General features: G+C 39.5%; 1 protein-coding gene across 9 annotated transcripts in view; it reads right to left on the reverse strand.

Annotated features, from left to right (window-relative positions):
* Positions 1-22498, reverse strand: part of OPCML (opioid binding protein/cell adhesion molecule like) — a 1259174-nt gene that overhangs the window by 252391 nt on the left and 984285 nt on the right. For all 9 annotated transcript variants that reach the window (XM_033098500.1, XM_033098502.1, XM_033098493.1 and 6 more), the window contains one exon: positions 9287-9519. In XM_033098500.1, the coding sequence (XP_032954391.1) occupies positions 9287-9519 (233 nt within the window). The remainder of the gene's footprint in view (positions 1-9286; positions 9520-22498) is intronic.

Consider the following 22498-nt stretch of genomic DNA (forward strand, 5'->3'; position numbering starts at 1 on the left):
ATTTAAATAAAAGAATGTTCGAGACAGATGGATTGTGTGAGAAATGGAAAAGAATATAGGTGAATGGGGGTGGGGGTTTTACAAGGATAAATTTGGCTAAGTTGTGTGTAATATATAAAAATGGAATAATAGAAAGAAAAGTACAAAAGTTGGTTTGGTCCTGAATTGCTTAGCACTTGGAAATATGATCTAAGAGGTTTTGACTTTATTTTATTGTCAATAGGGAGTCATTAAAATTATGAGTAGGGGAAGTGACACGATCAGATTTGTGCATCAGGAATATTTAGACAACAGTGTTACAATGAATTATAAGGAGGCAGAGACTGAGGATTGGGTAGCAATTAGGAAGTGACAGTGAAAAGTCACTGGAGAGTAAGATTCTGCATTTTGACGGTAGTGGTTGTCGGAATAGAAAGGAAAGAGAATGACTTTATTGGACATGACATCCGCTTTCATAGAGAAGCAAAAGAAAAAAAAGAGTCAAAGCTTAAGCCAAAGTTTTATGCAAGGATAGTGTGATGATGAATAGAAGTATGAATTAAGAGGAAGAAGAGCTTTTGGAGTGAAGAGGATAATTTCAGTGTGGATGTTTGAAGATACCTATGAGATACCCAAGTTGAAGAGTTCGAGAAAATATCAGAAATCAAAGACTGGGATTAGGCAAGAAATTAAGCACTGGAAATGTAGATTTAGGAGTCAATGATACTGACCTGATATTAATTCCAAGAAGGAAGTTACAATTACTTAGATAAATAAAATAGAAGGAAAAAAATGTTTTAAGGAAAACTTATACTGACTGCAGAATATTACACTGAAATAGCTTAAACAGAGATAACTTGGCAAGGAAAGCATGTGTATTGCAAATGAACTGGTGTGTCAGTCTGGCCTGCTTATTTAATAGGGATGGTGGAATCACGATGAAATTTCACATAGAGGTCAGGTATAGGCTTTCACTATAGACTGAGCCGAGCTCAACTCACAGCTCTGTACTTACCAGCTGGGAACCGAAGGCAAGTTCCTTAGGTTATCTAAGCCTCAGTTTCCTCATTCCAAAATTAGGAAAATATATCCCATCTTCTGGGGTTAATTGAAATAGAATCGGATTTTATCAATAACGTGACTGCCATATTATGTATTCAATATTCAGTGCATGATAGCTCTGGTTTGTAATTGTTAAAAAGCAAATAGTTGACTGCTTTCCTTGTCATTATTTTACTTCACATCTATTGCTTCTCAATTTTTCTACCTATAGAGAAGAATTATTAGTGAGAGAAGAGTCAGAGCCTTTGAAATACCTTTAAGAGAAGCCAAAACAGGAGGAATAGTACAAAGGATAGTTATTATTTCCAAGACACTGTGTGATGTAAAACTTGTTAACTAGGGCCTCAAAATCAGTTTTCAGAATGCACGTCAGACTCTTCAAACATGTGTGCACATGCTACATATAGGAAAACATGACTACTCCAAATTCGCAGATTACTCTGATGCTAAGCTGTGACTAACTAATCTTGTGGGTGGGGAAGTTTGAAATTTTATGTGGGATCCTGACTATATGAGGGTCATGAAGAAATTTAACCTATTAGGAGACTTTATGAACATTTACTAATTTACCTTTCTTAAGACTTCTTCCCTTGCTCACAACAACAGGAAAGAGCTCTTTGTATTTATTTGAGCTACTGACAGACTAGGCTCTTAGGAAATAAGCTGAGATCACCACACAAATTGAGTAGAACATAATAGGCATTTCATTTTCTCCTCCATCTCCACATCAGTGATGATTTTGAGAACAGAGTTTATGACTGTTCCATTTATTTAATTATATTGCAAATAAGGCAGATGACAGCTCCAGGCCCTGCACTTCTCTTTCTCGTTACTGTTTGTATCACCAAACCAGGTGCCAGGATTGGCAGCACTGTCTTGGATCATGTGGAAGAATATCTCTACCTTTGCTTCAAAACAAGCCCACACGCTTTCAAAGCCAGGACTCTCAAATGGAATCGTTATCCTCTTGGCAGACGGGGTCAAACCATCTTCAGCCCTGACAATGTGCTAATCCAATTTTTGCTTTGGTCTCATTCATCTTGAAAAATTCCAACTCTTCCTATTCCTATAATTAAGATTTTAAGTGTTACAGGAGGAATTAAGCATATACCTCTCCCTTCTAGAGGGAAGCTGAACCTACATATTTATTAGAAGGTGGAATAGAATTCCAGAGACCAAAAAAGAAATAGCCATGCAACCTGCGAAGACTGTATGCATGCATGTGTGTGACATGTGTGTGTGTGAGTGTGTGTGTTATGATGTTAGCTTCCAAGTAGAGGAGAACAAAGCCCCATATTCCTTCCTCAGAACAAAGCGAGTAGAGACTTGATAAAAGAAGAAGTGTTTTTTGGGGGTATTTTTGTTTGTTTGTTTACAAAATGTGTTTTGGACTGCGTTGTCACCAACTACAACTGATGTCATGAGAGATGTGGTGACATACCACATTTGGCGAAGGTGAACATCAATTTCATTCAGACTATATGACGTGTCAAATTCAGATAGTAGCTGAGTAACCCAATCTGAGGGGAGGGATAGGACCATTAGAAGCAGAGTGTGAATGTGGGCCTCTTTCCAAACCTGAGGCAGGAGAACCCAGTCGGGCGTGGAGGAAGCCTTGCACAGGCAGGCCTTTCTTGTGAAGAGTGACTCTTGAGACACGTCCCTTTGTTGGGTGCAGAGGCATTCTGAGGGCAGTGACTTCCTTCTGGATTCCTTCTAATTTGTATTTATCATGGTTGCGGGTTGTAGAGGTTACACATACCAAAGGGGAACAGGGAAAAAAGGAAAAAAGCAATGCTCAGAGTTACCACTAATAGGGGTGTGAGCAAGAGGAGCTCACGTCCTAAGGGCTCTGAAGACAATATGAATAAGACAGAAAACAAGGACAAACCTTCAACTGCCCCTTCAGTGGGTGACGGTGGAAAAGACATAGAGCACAGAGATGCTTGGATATACAAAACTCCTTTAGAGAAACCACATTAACAAATCATAAAACTAATAACTGGAAAGGACTTTCTTCCAATTGTTCAGTCCTTCCATTTCAAAACCAAGGAAATGATGCCCAGAGAGGTTCTTATCTTTATTTTGTACTGTGGATCTTTCGGCCTGTGTCCTTTATTTGCATGTATACATAGGATGCGGAGCTTATAGATCACTTTTCAGAATCTTACTTTCAAATGCAAAATAATAACAACAATAACAACAATAATAATAATAAATATAGGATTAATGTATGCATATGTGTACTTAAAGAAAATCAATTACAATGAATTTTATTCTTCACCCCAGGATAAGAAGCTAGGAAGGGAACATTCCAGAGACATAGGCCTGGATGTCAGGAGCAGAGCTCAAGATGGGGAATGAGTTTTTGATGCCCAGTTTTATTCTTTTCCACTTCTCCACCCTGCCTCTGTGAAGAGCAAGTGTGATTATAATTTAAAATAGAGCCCAAATAAATTAATTTTTTCAACTTGACTGCCTATTTTTCTTTAGGCCCACAATTACGTATGCTAATTTAAATGACTGCAAGATTTGGGAGAAGAAGTGAAAATTGTAGGAGAAAAAGAGGTTAGTTACAAAGGAAGAGTTAGAAATAGACAGGTCCTTAGCAAAATTGTGACCTGTGGGCAGGTCTGCCCCCTCTGCCTGTTGGAAACCCTCCAGCTGGTGTCCTGCCTGCAGCGGTCCCGCCCTGGCCTCAGCCTGGCCCATTCCACGTCAGCAATTGTCTCCTTAGTATTCACCCTTCTCAGTAGTGCCTCAGAACTTTTATATTTTTTTCTCACAAATAGTAACATTTACCTATCTTTTTACTCAGCTATGAATTACCAATCTGGTGTGTGGACAAAACACAAGATCTAGAATAAAACCACAGGGCATTAAGCTGTGCTTTCCCATCTACTGGCTCCTGTAACTCGGACAGATTACTTCAACTCAATCTCAGTTTCTTTTCTTGGAATGTGGTGACTTTCTCTTCTGTTTCCCAGGGTTGTTGTGAAGAATAATCAAAAGAGATAATGCATATAAAGTGCTCTGTTTTTATTTGGATGGCATTTTCTAGAGACAAGTCTAGTGAAGAGAATTTAATACATTTACTAGCTCTATCTTTGGGCAAGATTTTTAATCTTTTTAAGCCTCAGTTTCCTTATTCATAAAATGTGAATATGATGTAGGGTTTGTAGGGTTGGTGTGAAAATCACCTGAGATAAGTTTACATGTAATGTGCCCAACCCAGAGGTTGGCTGGCGCTCAGCAAAATCTAGAACCGGTCTGGTTGGCCAATCTGACTTCTCTACCTGCTCAACTAAATTTTGGGTCCCAACTGTCTCACGTAAACTGACGCCAGGCTCACAGACCCAGAGTCTTTTGCAGACACAGAAATTGTATAAGCTTGCTATGGAGTCTCAGATGTGAGAATTAACATAATTCATCATTTCTTGCCCCTTGCATCCAATTGGGTTTAGCAAGAGGAGTTCATTCCATGAAAGGAAATATTTCGTAGTAAATAGATTTCTGAACTAAGCCAAGAGAGCAGATAGAGAATGTCAGTATCCAAGGAATAAAGATCCACCAGATGTCCTTGCCTATCTATTTCTGACAGTGACAACAGCTACAGCTACACAAGGATATCCACATCATTTCAGAATGCTTTAGAGTTCATGACAATTAGAATGACAATTAGATACTGGATCCTCAAAGGGGCCCATGTTTTCAGTACTTACATAGGGTGAGGTAATGTTTAAAATGGGTATCTCTGAAGGCATGAGCTACTCATAATTCAATTCTCTTCTTTCCTCTCTTTCTCAGCCTCTCTACACCATTCATTGTAGCTTTGGCATCCCACCCTTGCTGCTAGTTTTCTTTCTTGAGCTTTGTCCTCAATTTCTGCTGGTACAATGCAATCTCAGTAGCAAGAAACAGGGAGAAAAAAAGAAAGGATAACTGAAAAGTTCCTACGGGTCTCGACTAGAGAAATAATTTCAGACATGGTTGGCTGTAGAGGTGGTGGAGTATGCTGGAGAAACACTGATCTTGGAGTCATACGGCCATGGTTCAAGACCCAGCTCTGCTCCTTCCTCACAGGGGACCCTGGCGGGTCTCTTAACCTCCATGAGCTGCAGTTATCTAATTTGCAAAATGAAGATAACAATCACTGCACTGCAGCCTCCCCAGGCTTGCTGTGAGGGTCAAATGAGACACAGATTGTGAACAGTGCTGTAAAGGACTAAACAAATGTGTGGAATTCATGTTATCCCTGTTATAACATACCTTTTAGCTTGTCACTTTGAAGACCCTCATCTCTCCCGGGGACTGTTCCCAGTTACTATCCATTCCAAGTCAGCGGGACGGTGTCTGACTCAGTCTTCATCCCTCTCTGCTTGAAGGGGCTTTATGATCACTGCCTTCATATGCCATTTCACTTGCTGTATCAATTTGTTCTTCTGTTCATTTTACAAACATTTGCTGAATGCTTAGCGTGCCTCAGACAATGTGCTACGTGCTCAGGATAGATATAAATAAATTATGGTTCTTATTCTCATGCTAGTAAACTCACGATGGTTCCCAAATATACCCCTTCTGGTCTTGAGCTACACCTGTTCCTTAGCTCTATAATATCTGTGTTTTCTTTATCTCTAAACCTAGCAAGCCTATAGTTTTCCGTTCCTAACGTCACAAGAGCCTAACTCCACAATTACTCGTGAGGCCATAACATGTCCCCAAACTCGAAAATGTAGGTAAGATCCTCTTAATTCTTCCTCTTTCAAGGCATTAAAATTAATTCTCTCAATTTCTCTCGGACAATATCTCTTGGAGGAACCTTCTTCATTTCTACAGGTAGGAATTCACAACACACCTTTTGGGCAATAGGAGTAACTTACTGACTGTCCTTGTGCCTCCAGCTCCTTTCCACTTTACCCCATCCCATACAGGGCTGCCAGATTAATTTTCCTACTCTGACTAATTCAACTCCACAGTAATATTTCCCCCTTGTTCTGGATTTACTTAATACCTATGTATATGGTCTAGCTCATACTGTCACACACTCTCAATTGGTGCCTTGAAATTATCCCCTCAGTGGCCAAGATCTAGATTGGCTATCAGTGAAAATATTTTAATGACTGCAGCATCTTCTCTCAAAGGCTGGGCTTGGAAATTAATTTCATCAGATATGTGGCAAAGGTCACCTTATAAAACAGTAAGGACAGGCTCTGCGGTGAGTGACAGAGCACCTTTCAGTTCCTCATGTTGCAGGAATGGGGAGCAAAGAACAAAGCCAAGGCCTCATGGGATTACCCTCTCTTCCCTTCTGCTAATGACACTTGGTTGGCAGAGGTGATGAGATTCTAACATTCTCCAATGGACAGAACGTAAATAAACACCTTTAAAAAAAAAACAGACAAGTTGCAGCTCGGAAATTTTTCAGTTTTTCTCATTGCAAAATCAATACCCATCAGCAGTTTGAAATTAAAAGCAAGATTAGGCCTCAGTTTTATACATGCCTTATTGTATTCCAAAAGCTTTCTACTCAGTCAGATAAATCTTCTTTAAGAGGATTAGGAAACTTTCATTATCTTTATCTAACCTGAACTAACACTAAGTCTGAAAAATTAATCTATAGACTGGACAAAAGCCGATAGCTGCTGGGAAGGAGGACTCTTGGATGTCTTTCTAATTGAGCAGTGGAGTCTCTGCTTCCACCCACTGGAAATTCAACGGGTCTCCAAAAAAAGAACAAGTCATGCTATTGCTAACCAAGACAGAAGAGAATGCAACTCCCTGAGCTCCTTCTTTTAACCTCTCAGTAAATATAAAGACCCACCTACTAAATATTCCAAGAGAAGGTTCTCCCCTGCACCTCCACCCTCCCCGGTCTTTTTTTTTTTTTTTTTTTTCCCTCCCGGTCTCATCCGCACCCGCCTCCTGCCTAGCAATCCTCAGTTTTTCCTCTATATCTCTGAGACTGACCCCGGTCTTTTGAATTGGATTTCACAGGCCATGTCAGATGCCCAGAGGTATAGGAGTCGCTTGGCCTGGAGACCGTGAGGAGCTGATCCCTGGAACTAAAGACTCCATTGATCTGCATCTTATCTGTTCTCAGACCCTTCCTGTCCCAAAGTTACGAGGCCTGCAGGGAGCTATCACTGGCTTCCACATCCAGCCCAGGCATTGCTGCAGAGTGCCTTATGAAGAACGTTATCCCCGAAGCTCTGCACCGCTAGCCCTTCATGGCCTGTATTGACTTTGACATGCTTACACAATCTGTCTTATTTCCTGAAAAGTGATAGCCTTGTTCTGTTTGAGTCTGTTTCTGTACAGCCCCTGACAGTTCTTTTTTTATTTCAGTGCCGCATTTCCTGCGTTCGAAGATAACTTTGCTGTCAAGACCATGGGGATGGAGGTGCCACGAAGTCGTCACTTCCCACGCTGAGAATTTCAGCTCTTCTGGAACCAAGGCCAGGTGGCAGGCGAGGTAGAGGGAACTCATGTGCCCTTGTTTTTTGCACCCCAGAAACTTTCAACAGGCGTTTCAGCTCATCTCAGATGACTGATCTCACTGAGTGCCTCACCATCCTCTGAGGAGAAGCATCAGACATGACAGTTGTCTTTATCTCCAGATGGCAGGCCATCTTGTATCTCTAAAGCGGTGATCATCACCAAGCCATACCCTTGGGTGGAACACGTGTGGAGAATGGAAACAGCAGAGGCTACAGACATCTGTCATATGGCAGGCTGATGTGGGCATCTGACAGCACATAGGGGTGAGGGAAGGGTTTGGAGGCTGAACTGAGGCAAGGCTTCAAATTACATGGCAGCACCAGAGCCTGCTGGGGAACACAAACTTCAGAAAACAGAACTCTGGCCCACCACAGGCCCTCACAAATGGCTCACAGAGTCAGAGGCCTGGACGCTGTGCTAGCTAAGAGCTGTTCTAATCAAAGGACAAGAATGGCCATCCTGAGTTGTATAAGTGGCTGAAGCAAGAAGAGACACTAACTCCTACTCACACTCTCCGTGAGACCAACTGAAACAAGCAAAATTATATTTTTTAGAAAGGAAGGAGCAAGAGAATCCATATTAGCTAAGCAAGGATGCCATACACATATCATAACCTGACCAAAAAAAAAAAAAAAGATTAAATCACACTAAAGATTAAATCATAAGCAGGGACTACTTCTGAGAGCTCATTCAGGGACCCAAGACATCAATACAGGAGACCCTGAGGGAAGGTCCACTCAAACCTCTCATCTGGTAGAATACGTATCATTGGAGAATGGGAGCTAGTCAGCTTGCACTTCATTGTTTCTGTTACAATTACCTGACAAAAATTGCTTTACATAGTGATGGGAGGTGGGGCAAAAGCAGTTAGTTGGGGGCAGGTCAAAATAAGTTCATCTGTACTGCTGCCTTATTTCAAAATGGTTCTCAAATTCTCATAAGTGCTATCTGAATGTGTTTCTAATTTTTAATATTTAATAATTGATATCTGATTCTGACATTTCCTCAGCCGCCTTTTTTTTCCCCTACAAGGTGAAATTTGAATGAAAAACTGTTAAATACTATGCCTGGGTTATACCAATTCAGATTTTTTAGAGAGAGAGTACGAGAGTATATTAGGGAATACACACACACACACACACAAACACCTTTTAATTATATAGATTAATTTCCAATGTAGACCTAGAGATATCATTTTGACTAGTCTCCCTTTTGATCTTGGCTCCACTGTGGGGCTAAGAGAGAGGTATCAGCACAGCAGCAATGCCGGAGAGAACCTGATGACACAGCACTCAGGACCCCTTCTGCAACATGCACACCCACCAGCTACGCAAAAGTAGCCATGAGTCACATGACTTCACATCAGCATTATTAACCTTTGATTATGAAATAAGACTATGAAAAATATTCAAAGGCACAGATAGTGGGCACCGTATCTATTTTTAAAATATAACTGGCTCCTACTCCAGAGTGCTAAGTAACTTAAGAGATCTCTACTAGCCCATGCCAAACAACTTATTAAAAACTGAAGGACCAGAAATAAAATTGAGAACATTTATGAAGATTCTCAGTCAAGAAGCCAGCAGGTGAGAAGGAATCCTGGATTTATGCTTCATCTGGATTTTACAGAGGAAAACGCCTTTTTGTATCTTCATATGTGAGTAGAAGTAGATTGAGATTATGCTTCGTCATTCACAGTAACCATCATTCACAGTAACCCAAACCCGCAAATCTAGCTGTGACTCACCTTGCACAATAAGGTGGACCCTGGAGGTCTTGGGGTGGTTGTCCGTCTGCACAGAGCAGGTATACGGGCCCTCGTCATACACGTCCACGTTCTGGATCATGATGCTGTATTGGGTTGGTGTGTTGACCAGGATAATTACACGTGGGTCTATGGACCACTTGTCATTCCCAGCGTAGAGGATGGTGCTGCGGTTTAGCCAGGCTACTCGCGTGACTCGGTCATCTATGGTACACCTGTGGGACATGGTGGGGAGTGAAGGAGTGCGGAGAGGGGAGGAGAGGGAAGGAGATGGGGAATATTGAGGAAGGGAGAAAGGAAGGAAGAAGAGGGGGGAAGGAAGGAAGAGAGAGTGTTGAGAGATTATATTATAAATACAGTGGCTGCATTTCAAGGAATAAATGAAACAACCTAACCCAGTGCTAAAAGAAAACAATCAATTATTGATCATACTTCCAAAGTATAGGGTAACAGTGGCCTGAATCATCCTGAAGAACTGATGTTGCAAAATCATTTCTATTTGATTTAGGAACATATTATGTGAATATCATTGTCTTATATTTGCTTTCTATTTTATTTTCCCCCTAGGTTTATATGAAAATTAGTTTATATTTCTTGAGCACATTTAGCACCTTGTGGGAGAAGTGGCCCAGGGGCACAGGGGAGAGAAAGTGGATCAGTATTTCAAATAGGTTACAGATAATCCACAAAGCAAATACATAACCTGTTGTTAGTCAAAAATTGAACACATTTACCTGCAAACCTTCCTGGTATTGATAACCTCCTTGTACCACTGAGCTGCCCAATGCCTGCAAACTACAATTTATAACATGGATTGGTACAATTCACCTTAGAAAGCCAACAGTTTTGAAGGAAGCCATAGTTACCTCTTAAGATTTCAGAAGCGGGAAGAAGAAAATGGTCAGACAGGTTTCGTCCTCCCTCTTACACTCCTCTCCCTATCCCATCAGAGAAAACAATGGGGCTGATGTTATTTAGGTTATCATCAAGGGGAAGAGCTGACCTCTACTGTCAGACCTCTCACCTACTCTTCTCAACAACTGGAGGCAAATGGAATTTGCTTTTTGGTGTGTATGACCTGCAAGCTAAGTTTAATGCAGAAATAAATATGCCTGTTGGTCAGGAAGAAAAGTCTCATATGTGCTCCAGGAACATGGAACCTGTAAATAGGAAATTAGGGAAAGGGAATCCTTTATAAATATGGGTTTGCAATGAAGGGCATGGTTAAAGGGTTAAAGTTGTGTCCATTTACTACCCAACACTCTAGTCAATTACAGCCCGGTTGCTTCCCTCAAATGTCCTATCAGAGAAGGTAGGAGGTATGCCTTCTGGGGACAAGAAATGTGAATTCAGTGCCTCCAGGTGAGGAGACAGGGAAAAAAGACCACCATCCCTCATCACATCTGATCCCACTTCAACTGAGAGCAGAGATCCTTCTGACAGGGCTAGGAGATGGGCAGAATGCCAAAGACACTGGCAGTGGAGGAGAGAGCACACACATTTTGGACAAGCTGTTTCCTTTGGCTAAGTGACCAGCCTGACATACCCTGAAAGGTCAGGGGACCAGAGTGATACTGGAACACCAAAATGACAGCTTTTGTTGAAAGGGGAAAACAGCCAGTCTAGTGAGGTACTCTCCCTGGTCGGTAGGAGGAATAAAAATAAGACTAGCTTCCAATCACTGAGGTCTTTTTATGTACAGGTCCACCTATTATGCAGCTGGTACCCACGGCGATGTGGTAGAAGTGAGGTGGTAACTAGGTGCTTTCAAATTACGCAGGAAGAGATTCTTCTATTTTAAATCATCTTTACTTGCTTTTTTTTCAAACTACAAATGTAAAACAAACATGTGAACAAATATAATACAAAGATGCATAAAGGCCAAGCTGATCATTGCATCCCCACCCACCTCCTAATTCCCTCAGGTCATTATTTTGGTAACGGCCTATTACTTCTCCTTCCACATTTTATCCTCACAGGTATATATTCACATATACAAAGGTTGTATAGATTTGTTTTTACCTGAAATAGAACCATAGTCTAACATTTCTATGAAGCTTTCCTTTTAATTTGACCACGGGCATCCCTGCACACCAGTAGTTACAGATTTAATTTTATAATTGTTTCTAGGTAAGTCTAACATCAATGAGATGAGTTTGGGAGACTCAGTTGCACTCACCATAAGATACTGATAATTCAGATATCATTGAATGACTCCCACCTTAAAAGGTGTGTCATTGAAAAAGAAAAATTGAAGTCATGTTGTTTCCTTCATATCCTGGGACCCTAACTTGATTTTCCACAACTTTCCTTCTATAGATAATTTCCATTTCACTTAAAAGACTAAAGCCCCAATGGACTTTCCCTGCTTTTAACTTTCAAAAATATTTCTTAGGAAAAAAATATGATAAACTCATTCGTTCACTCTCAGTTGTAAATGACTGATAAGAGGTAATGTGCAATCTTTTCTAATGATGACTGTATTTTCGTAAAGCCCAATTCCCTGTTTGAATAACTCCTAATGATAAAATGCCAATTGTACAATTCCAGGAATTGGCAGTCTGGAAAATGAATGGTGAATCGGGGCGGAGTAAAGAGAATCATCTTCCAGTCCCTGGACTCACAAAAACCCAGGTGACTACGTGCAAACAAGTATTTTTGCTTTTATTCTGGTCAATTATGTAACGCTTTGCACATTTTTAAGCTGACATAATTTAAATTATAGTTGCAAAGAATGAACTTTTGGTCTGTGAAAAATTTTCACATTTTAAATATAAATGACGTTTGAAACATAAATAATAGTGATTTGATACTCATGATTATCTATTTTCAACATTCATGAACAAGCTTTTCTTTAACACTCATAAAATGTGTATCGTTTTCTTTTTTAAACTTGAAATTGTGTTTCCATTATACCCTCTGCAAGATCTTATCCTGATACAATATTTTATGCTTGAAAATCTTTTATTGATCAACTATCATATTTACATATAAATTTAACTTTCTTGTATGTTCTGTGACCATAAAGCTCTGAGTAACATTTTCTTTTAGGATGAGTTATCATTACGAGGATAATATTGATAAAATGATATAAATATATTGTACATGTTGTTAAGTAATAATTAAACATAACAACTAAGCTTTTACTGGAAATATAGCTCTTAGTGGGATAGATGAGGCTTTTTAAAATTATACCATGGATAAATGCCATTATTGCTAGATAGAGCTAAGGATCAATTCTATTCCTATTCTTATTTTTGCTTTTAGAGAAACCTAAAGCAAGGAATATTAGAGTATGACTCTATTTCAGGTAAAAACCTGTTCACATAAGCAAGGATATGGAAATGAAAATCTTGTATAGAAATGTCAGTCAATCCTTTGAACTTTTTCCAAAATATATAACAAAAAATCACATGGTAATAATATAGCTTCAAAAATCATTTTAATGATCTCACAGCTGACAATTCAATTAATTCTTCCTTGAATTTCTTTTAAAGCAATGAATTGGAAAATACCTGACTGGCAAAGGGCTTTGTAACTCAGTATCAAATTCATTCAATTTCTCAATATCTGGACAGTATACTGCTAATGTTTTACAAGGCCTTATCAAATTACTATTGAAGATAGGTTACTTTCTTCACTTAGAAACACCTTGTTTAACCCAATACACTCAGAAATGAGGGGAAAATTGAAATACTGTTTATTTTAATATGCCAAATTCCACTGTCCTCTGTCAGAAAACATCTTTTTCTTTCTCTCTACTTCCAAGACAGAAGGCACCAGGTTTGGCATGAATTTAGCTCTGATGAAATAATGTGCTCAGTACCTTCAGTACTTCTCTGCTTCACTTTGGTGGACTCTCCTTCAAGAGTGAGCCTCTGTTTGATAATAGCTGGGTGACAAAGGTGACAAAGAAGGTAAAGGAAAATTCTCTCCTGGACAATTAGTAAAGTGGAAGCAGTCAGAAAGGACAACTGAAATTACAATCTAATCTCAGGCACTATCTCAGGCAGACTGATTTTAGAAAACTTAAGATATTAAACTATATTGCCTTAAACCTATCGGTGTTCTTGTATAAAACCTACAACTGCAGCTTGGGGTGTATGCAACCAGGTCAAATAACCACAGAGCCTGGCAGAGGTCAATTCTGAAACACATCAGTCCAAATCTACCTGCGAGGGCCAGGACACAGCCTCAGTGCCCAGCCACACAGCCTGTGGAAAGCTTCGTGTACCCCTCCAGTAGGTCTAGACAAACACTACATAGATGACCAGGGCCGAATTTATCTGCTCTCAAACATGGGCCTCATTAGTGGGCATGGAGGGCAAATAGAGGCATAACTGGATAGATAACATGTCTCAAATGAAGCAGAGTTGGATCACTGAGTCTGTACAGTTCAAAAGCCTAACAAATGATCAAGAAAACTGGGTAGAATGAGGATGTTGGTGGAGGACAGTTATTTTCCTCATAACATTTCTGTGCTTCAGAAGAAAGTGTAGTGTCAATGCTTCTTGCTTTTTCCATCACAACAGGGCTCTTTCACTGTCCTCTGAACAGCAGTAAGAAGAGCTTAGGGGAGGACTTAAAAAATATGTTTAAATGTTCTTTCAAACCTGGCTCGTTCCTTGCTGTTTATGGCTGTGTCCTGGACTCTCATTAACAAAAAGCATGTGGAGGGGGTTTTCGATGTTAAATAAGGAAGAGTCAAGAGGAAAGTTGAGAAATATTAGTGTCAACTTCCTGATTTCTTGAAAACTTTAAGGCATTTAAAATTCTTACATTCCAAGTTAACCCTACCTACTGGTCCTTCATAAGAGAAATTATTACTACTCTATCACAAGTAATGTCTACAATTATATGGTGCTTATTCTGTGCCTGGCACAGCTTAAAAACTTTCCATATATTAAATCATTCGATCTTCATCTCTACCCCTTGAGATATGCTCTAGTAATATCCACATTTTACAGATCAGGAAACTGAAACACAGAAAGCTTCAGGACTCCTAAAGTCCACAGCTGGTACTATCAGAGCAGGAAATTTGAACTTAGGCAGCCTGGCTGTAGACTTTCTGTACTTGACAGCTGTGGTATGCTCCTTGAAAAGAAAGTACTTGTGGCTTGAGAATCCAAGTAACAAAGCGAGCCAAAATTGGTTGGCCTTAATCAATCAGTTTCCCTCACATTTATGGTACTAATTTAATTTCCTTATAAGGGATAAAATAGTTTAACAGAACAAAAAAGATATTTGAAAGTTATTTCAAATTCTTAATTTGTACATTCTTAAACCAGTGCTACTTACTTATCTGTGAGGAGAGGTGAAAATAAGAATCAGAAAGAGCAAAGAGATGCCCAAAAGACATTGGGGAAAAGAGACTCTGCAGGCAAAGTGTCATTTCCAATGCCGCTGATTATGGGATGAACGGTGGTTTGTTCTGTTTGAGGAGGAGGTACAGGTAGGGCAAATGCATGCCTTCAAGCAGTAGTTCTCAAACTTTAACGTGCATCAGAATCACCTACAGAACTTTTTAAAACACAGATTGCCTGGGTCCAACTCCCAGGAGCTTTCGGTCCAATGGGTTTGGAGGTAGGCTGAGAATTCGCATTTCTAACAAAGTCCCAGGTGAGGTCAGTGTTGCTGGTCGAGGGCCCCCATTTGAGAACCTCTGCTTTAAAGAAACCAGACAAGAAATAGGCCGGAAATTAATCAAAAGAATAAAATCTTCCTGAAAAGTGAAATTAGCTAGTTATAATTTTTTTGTTTGTATTTAGTCCTTTTGTTTTTATTTTTATATTTTGCCTCTGCAAATACAAAATTTAAAAGTGCCATGATTGACAACAGCTATTTAATGAGTGTCTAATGTATACTAGAGAAAAGTTCCAAGAGCAGAGAATGCTAGGAAAGGGGCATGCCCCTTGAAGCTATGTCCAGTGAGACAATGAAAGCATATTAGTAAAGCATATTAGTTTCAGAGACTAAGTGACAAAAAGTAAAGCAGAGGAATGGAGAGAGCCACGGGGACTGGGATCATATTTGAGACTAAGTGGTCAGAAAATGACCCATTGTTTCCTGCGTGCTAGATGTTGAAGTTTTTGCAATCTTAAATCTGTATGCAATATGATATACCCCTGAAAATCATGTCTAACTCAAAAACGAAAGTCACACCTCACATACACAGATAGCTGTAGGCACATGTAGATAATCTGGGTAGCTGGAAAACAAGTCTCTTAAAACAGCCTCATGAAAATGGTCTCTCCTATATGGATAACATTATAGGTGTTAGTGTTCAAGTGATTGACAATTGGCATTTTGACATGCTGAAGTTAACTAAGAAATGGCTTTAGATTTCCACCCTTGTTATTGTGATAATACCTAAAATATGTTGCATGCCTCTCTATCTGAATGAGTGGACATTGGCAAATAAAATTTAATCTCTCATACAGACTTTCATTCTAAATCTCCACTCTCTTTGTAATCTAATGTTAATATTAAATATACCACACTTCACAGAATTTACAACACTGAATTTAATTATTTATGCACTTATTTGTCAGGCTGTAACTACCACATGAATAAGAACCCTGTCCGTGGTCTTCATTTTGTATTACCAGCATCCCCCCGTGGTCTACCTGGCATCTCATAAGTGATCAATACATATTTATAATAATCAAAAGATGTAGGACAATGTTTCTCAAACTGGCATCAGAAGAAACCACATAAGATTATAACTAAGGATACTATATTATATAGCTGAAAGTTGCTGCAAAAGTTGATTTTAAATGTTTTCACCCTAGAAAAGAAATGTTAATTATATGATGGGATGGAGGTGTTAACTTATGCTATGGTAGTAATCATTTTGCAATAAACACGTTAAACTAACATTGTACCCCTTAAATATATATGACGTTATATGTCAATTACATGTCAATAAAACTGGGAAAGAAAGAACCCACATAAGGTAAGGTAGATGTCCTTGGAGAAATATGTATATGTGTGTTTCTGTGAGTTAGACACACACACACACACACACACACACACACACACACAGTACACTGTTTCTCTATTAGGATTTCTTAATTTAGTATTTTCATTTCTATAATACTCTGGAAAAATATAATATATACATATTCTCAATGTGCTATGACCACAATTAGATTTAAATGTTCAGATTTGTGTCTATTATTACCATGGCATCAAAGAGTACTTCTTTCACTGCCTTGGGCTAATGAGAAAAATACAGAGGTGAATGTACTGTATTAGCAAAGCATTCCTGCCAAGGAAAGCTGAATACTGCCAGGGTCCACTGTAGAAATAAAGGTTCCCGCAGTCTGAATGAACCAATGTGGAAGAACTTGGTTGTCATACGGCACACGCTGAACTCAACAGTGACGTTCTTACAGCAGTCAGTACTATGTTCACATTGCAAGTTAGACATTAACTACCATAAAACATCATCCATTAAATTAATATTGCAGATTTTAACTTTAATGGTTATATACGTGTATGATTTATAATTTTTGATTTCTGGGTCAAATAAGGGTAAGATTAAAACACTTATACAGTTTTATGATTTTATATATATAAAAATTTTAAAATAATGTTACCCCTGGGAATTCCTGAGACTCTGTCTCTCCCCACCTCTGTCCCCTGCCTTTAAAATGACCTACTAGAGAATGCTCAATTTAAGTAATGCTGATAAAAGTAACAGAGTTGAATGTTAAAACTCCAAAATGAATGTTTAAGTGTCCTTTTAAAATTTACCCACAATATTCTTTTCTTGTTTGTTTTTTGCCATTTTATCATTTGCCTTTTTTTCACAAATTGAAAGGTAATTGAATTTAAGAAACTGATGTGAATCAAGATATATTAATAATGCCAGTGTGAAAAGTGGGAGGAAGATTTTTCTTTAGAGAACTCAAAAACCAATAATAACTGGATTTTTTTTTTTTTTTTTTTTTTTAAGGAAAGGAGAGGAAGCTAGCCAAAATGAAATCTTTTTAGATCAATTCCCAAAGTATTTTAAATTGCAAGAAGCTGTTCTCCTGGGAAGCTTTAACTACTCAGTGATTTCCTGAGTTACAAATACAGCCAACTCTAGAGCATCACCAAGTTCCCAAAGTTATGCAAGAGAAAACTTTGTGATTCAGATAGTCAAAAATTCAACTAGAGAGTAGTAACTCTGCAACAGTTAGCATTTGCTGATAAGGTATTGGTGGATAATAGATATGAAAGCCTAGAAGAGTGGGTAGTGATTAGAGCTTTTTAGAGACTGTCCAGGATGGAAATACAGAGGGTCCCCCCAAAAAGGAAACACATTTTAAGAAAGGAAAAACAACTGTATTAAAATTGTAATACAATGAATGACATTAGCATTCATTTGATTAACTTTTGAGCAAACATCATACTACATATTGCTAACATAATTCAACTTCGAAGAGTAATACATAGATAACATCTCTTAAAATGTGTACATTTTTTTTGGCACCCCTGGTATTTCAGTGGTATATGAGACTGATTTCGAAGGCTGCCCGACACATGGCATCTGCACATTGTTCCTAACCAGACGATGGTGCCACACTAACAGCAGCTGGAGACGAGAATCTCATTAACACACATAAAGGGTGTGTGTGAGGGTGAGGGAAGGGTGTTATCCAGAGAAAAGGAGAAAACATATCATATGCATGCAGGATGAGGGCCCTTGGGGCAGTAGAATATTTAAAACAAAACCAAGTAAGGTGTGGAGTACCCTGAAAACGGTGTTATGTGAAGCAGAAAATCAGCTGCAGGATGATGATGTGTTGTGGTTTCAGCCATAGCCGATGATATATGAGACCATCAGAACAGTGCTCAGTGTGTCCTGAAGCAGGCAAGGGTAACTTCCTGTCCCTACCAGCACTGGAAGGGCTCTCCTGAATACAGAGAGCGACTTCACGCATCTCACCACCCAAGTGAGGCAGCCAGGCTGAAGGCAGTTCAGAGCAGAGCATCTGATATGTGAAGGAAAATGAAGGGAGTGATTTATGTGGAAAGATGGCTCTGCAGAGAGGTGGAAATTGCTTACAGCCACAAATGAGGAGCTGAAACTGCATCGCTGTGGGAGGAGAGAGGAGAATTCCCATCATGGTAATAGAAGGGAAAGTATCGGTAGCTAAACATAATTATGAAAACAAACGGTAGGTAAAAAGGCAGAAGAACGTTCTCCGAACAAAATAACGAATGATTGAGCTGGCCTCTTCCCATACTCCAAGTCACTTCGTAAATTCACAGGGTGTGTTGGGAAGATAACTTTATCAGTTTTCCAAGGAGACAGAGGCAAGGCCAAAATAAAAATAGTAACCAAAATCATCATAAGAGACAGTGCCTGCCTTCAAGATTCTTATGATCTCAGGTGAATGATAGAATACCAGAGCATTAAAAAGATACCATATCACATTCATAGATACAATAAAAAGTGTACACTCATCCATTCATTTAATACATATTTACTAAGCACCTACTAAGTGCCAAACATTCTACTAGGCCCTAGAGATAAGATGTTGAGCAGAGAATCACTGTCTCTACCCTCATAGTACTTTCAGATTTGAGAGAGCAGTACGCAGTCAGCAAACTGCCAGAATACCTATATATTATACTACTGCAAACTGAAATGAGGCAACCACTAGAACTGTCTTGTACAGGGGATGGCATAGGAAGCCCTACTCAATCTAGAAACGGGCTTTTCTGAAGAAGTGGAAATCATTCTACCATTGAAAACTGAGGCAGAACACCAAGTACGTGTTGGTTACAGAGAGCATTTTAGATAGAGGACAGGGCAGATGCCCAGCCCCTGGACAAAGATTCCTGGAACAAAGGTTGACTCGGGTAAGGAACAGAATGGAAGCCAGAGTGGCCCAAGCAAAGCAGATGAGGAGATAGGCAGATTGCATGGCACTCAGGAGGTGTACAGGGCTACACTAAAAAGTCTGCATTTTATTCTAGGTATAATGGGGAATCCCTGAATAGGTTGAAGCAGAGGCATGCCATGTTTTAAATGATGTCTTTCACAAGAATTTACTGGGCTTCTTTTGGAGAATGAACAATTGCAGGACAAGAGGCAGAAGAACTAGTGAAGGGACTATATATCCCTGTAGACTTAAGAGAATAGTCATGTGACAAGAGGGTCTATATCTACAGGGAGAGGTGAGGAGCCAGAGTGAAGGAAGGGAGTAAGGAATGAAAGGAGAGTGAAGTGTTGACAACACTTTCAAGATGTTGGCAGCAAAGGTGGAAAGAAAAATGAAGTCGGAAAGGGCAATGTCCTCTCCAAAGAGTTTTTGTTTTGTTTTTGTTTGTTTATTTAAAAACACTTGGGAACTTATTTATTCATTTTATAAATATTTAATGAATATCTACGGGGTGCTGAAACTTTTCAAACTTTTATATGCCCACAAATTACCTGTGCATCTTGTTAACTCCCTAAGAGTGGGTAGGGACCACAATTCTGCATTTTAACAATCTCTGTAATGATGCTGATGTGCTGGACCCTGCACTTTGAGTAGCCCAATTTTAGTCACTGGAGATGCAACTGTCAATAAGACAAGAACCAGCCTTCTTAAATACCACTACGTAAGTAAGTAAATACTAATGAGATTGATCTTATTGAATGAGAACAACTCTCACCTGCAGGAGAAAGGTGATAACTGACAGAGAAAAAATACAGTAGAGGTGAAAAAGTACAGGATTTGAAGCACATAAAGGAAGGTCCTTCATCTGTTGTATTATAACAAAAGAAGAAAAACATAGAAACGCAGATATGTTTGTGGACCTAGTTATGGGAAAGTAAGGAGGCTACTGAGTAATGGTTTCGATTTTCTCTAAAATAGAGGGCAACATTATTGGATGAAGGTTGGTGGGAGAGTAGGGGAGAAGGGAAGGCAGGTGCAGGAAAAGTGAAATAGCTGTTGCATCAAAATGAGAGCAAAATTACCGGGGAAATGTACTACGATTCTCAGGCAATGCTGAGGTCCCATTTGTAGTTGTTGGCCAAGGATTTATAGTGATGACACTGTGCCAGCTTGGAGGATATTCTCTAGCATTGCTCAGCAGCTCAGCTGCAGGCAGTGTGGATGGCTGGGTTCATCCAATGTTGGAGTATGCCAGATGAGCAAGGGAGAACAAGCCAAGGATTAAAGGAATTAAAAACCAATTGATTAAAAGGAGACATGAAGATAGGAGGGGCTGATGAATAGGTAGAACCCAGTGGGTTTGATGCACTAGCAGTCTTAATGAGGTCCTTGCGCAAATGAGCTGGAATGGAAAAAACTGTACATGATGGAAAGCAGAAAACTGTACATGACGTGCAATTATGGCCCTTGTCAATGAGGGATTAAACTAACTGAGGCCAGATGGATCACCTAGGTGGATCTTGACAATATTGAGAATGATGGTGGGAGATGAGAGTTCTTTATGAGTTTTGATGACATATGTAAATTGAGCATTATAGGGATAGTATACTGTGGTGCTAAGGGAACACCTTGACACCAGACTGACAAGAGCTTTTCTACTTACTAACAGCTGATCCTAGGACAGACATTTGGTTTAACCTCTCAGAAGCGCCATTTTCTCATCTGTGAAGTAGGATGAGTATATTCCACTCCTAGTGTTATTCAATGTTATTATGAGCCTGAATAATGTAATGAGTGTACAAGAGTCAGAACTTCACCTGCCAAATAGTGAACACTCTTTAAACAAAGCCTGCTGTACTACTATTGTCAGAGAGCTCTGTTGTTTTACTTGGAAAAACACAACTCAACCTCTGTTATGTGGAAGTGTGTTAGTTTAACCAAGTGATAACAAATGCATTTGGTTATCATTTTCCAAGGCGTTCTAAAGCTTTCTCTTTATGTATTTTCAAATCTATAAAGAATGGATTTGATTTAGGGTTGTTTGAGCCCATTTCAAGACAGGTAATTCTGCTGGCTACTAGATCAGAAATAAAATGAGATTTACATTTTAAGCATTACCTAGCATGTTGGTCCAGTGTTTTTCCAGCTTGCCTATAAATTATTTCACGTCTAATGAGAGTTTCTTTTTTTTCTGAAAATTTCTCACTCTTCAAAAGTATTTTGTACTTGACCTATGTAGAGTTCTGCGGTAGGATTTCATTTCCCTCTAAGGTTGATTTTCTCAGCTAAAGCCACTAAGATAACTTTAACTTTGTATTTTTATCAGGCCTCGTTCACTGTGTGTTGACACAGTGGTTGATGGGCTGGTTTCTAGATTGATGACCAGTGGTTGGTAAAATGCTGTATTTCTAAAAATACATAATTGAGAGATCAATCAATAGAATTGTGCACACCTGAAAGGGAATTCAGTTGGCCCCCAGGCCCTTGATAGCTTATGCAGAGGTGTCCTTGTCTTGGGCAGTTCCACTGTATAAATAGGACAACCCTCAGCTTAGAAGAACCAGATACCCAGAACATTCCATTCTCAAACTGACTGAGACCTTACCGAAATCAAATGCAAACTGTTTAAGAGCTGAAGCAGATGAGAGTAATGAGGTATGGGGATAGGATCACAGCTGAATGGATTACTTTAGGTCAGAGCTTCAGAGCAATACATGGAATTTCTTTACGAGAGACTTACCCCACACATACTGCGGGATGCTAAGGGAAAGTGAAAATTATTCCAAGGGCCTCACTCCCAACCCAAGGAGACATCATTAGCTGGTAAAACAGTTGTTCAGAGGCAGTGGTAAGGGTGCATTTTAGGGTAGATGAAGGACAAGCACATATTGTAGCAAAGGGTCGCTCCACAGAACTGAGCAAGTCATGAGTGGATAGCCAGCTCATATTTGGAGTCATCGTGTGGCTTTGGGATGCCTCCTTTTCTCCACTTTCTTCTTTTGTGGCTGTCTTAAAAGGTAGTGCTATAGCATAAGACAAAGTCATTTCAGAAGCAGTGAACCCTTGGGTAAAGAAGAAAAGTGTCTCTTAAAGTACAAACAACAAAAGTCTCTCCTTTCCCCGTATCCAGCCCCATGTTCCTAGCCTCTCTGGTCCTCGCCAATGGTGCAGAATTCCATGTGGTGTCGTGAAAGGCCATGAGGGCATTTGCTTTCACACCTGCCTACCTGTCCTAGACAGCTGTTTCAGAACATGCCTTGTGGCTAGTCAGGGGTGCATTCAAAGCCACCCAGAACAATTCAGTTATTTGTCA

This window comes from Rhinolophus ferrumequinum, chromosome 25 (assembly GCF_004115265.2).
Source record: "Rhinolophus ferrumequinum isolate MPI-CBG mRhiFer1 chromosome 25, mRhiFer1_v1.p, whole genome shotgun sequence".
Lineage (NCBI taxonomy): Eukaryota > Metazoa > Chordata > Mammalia > Chiroptera > Rhinolophidae > Rhinolophus > Rhinolophus ferrumequinum.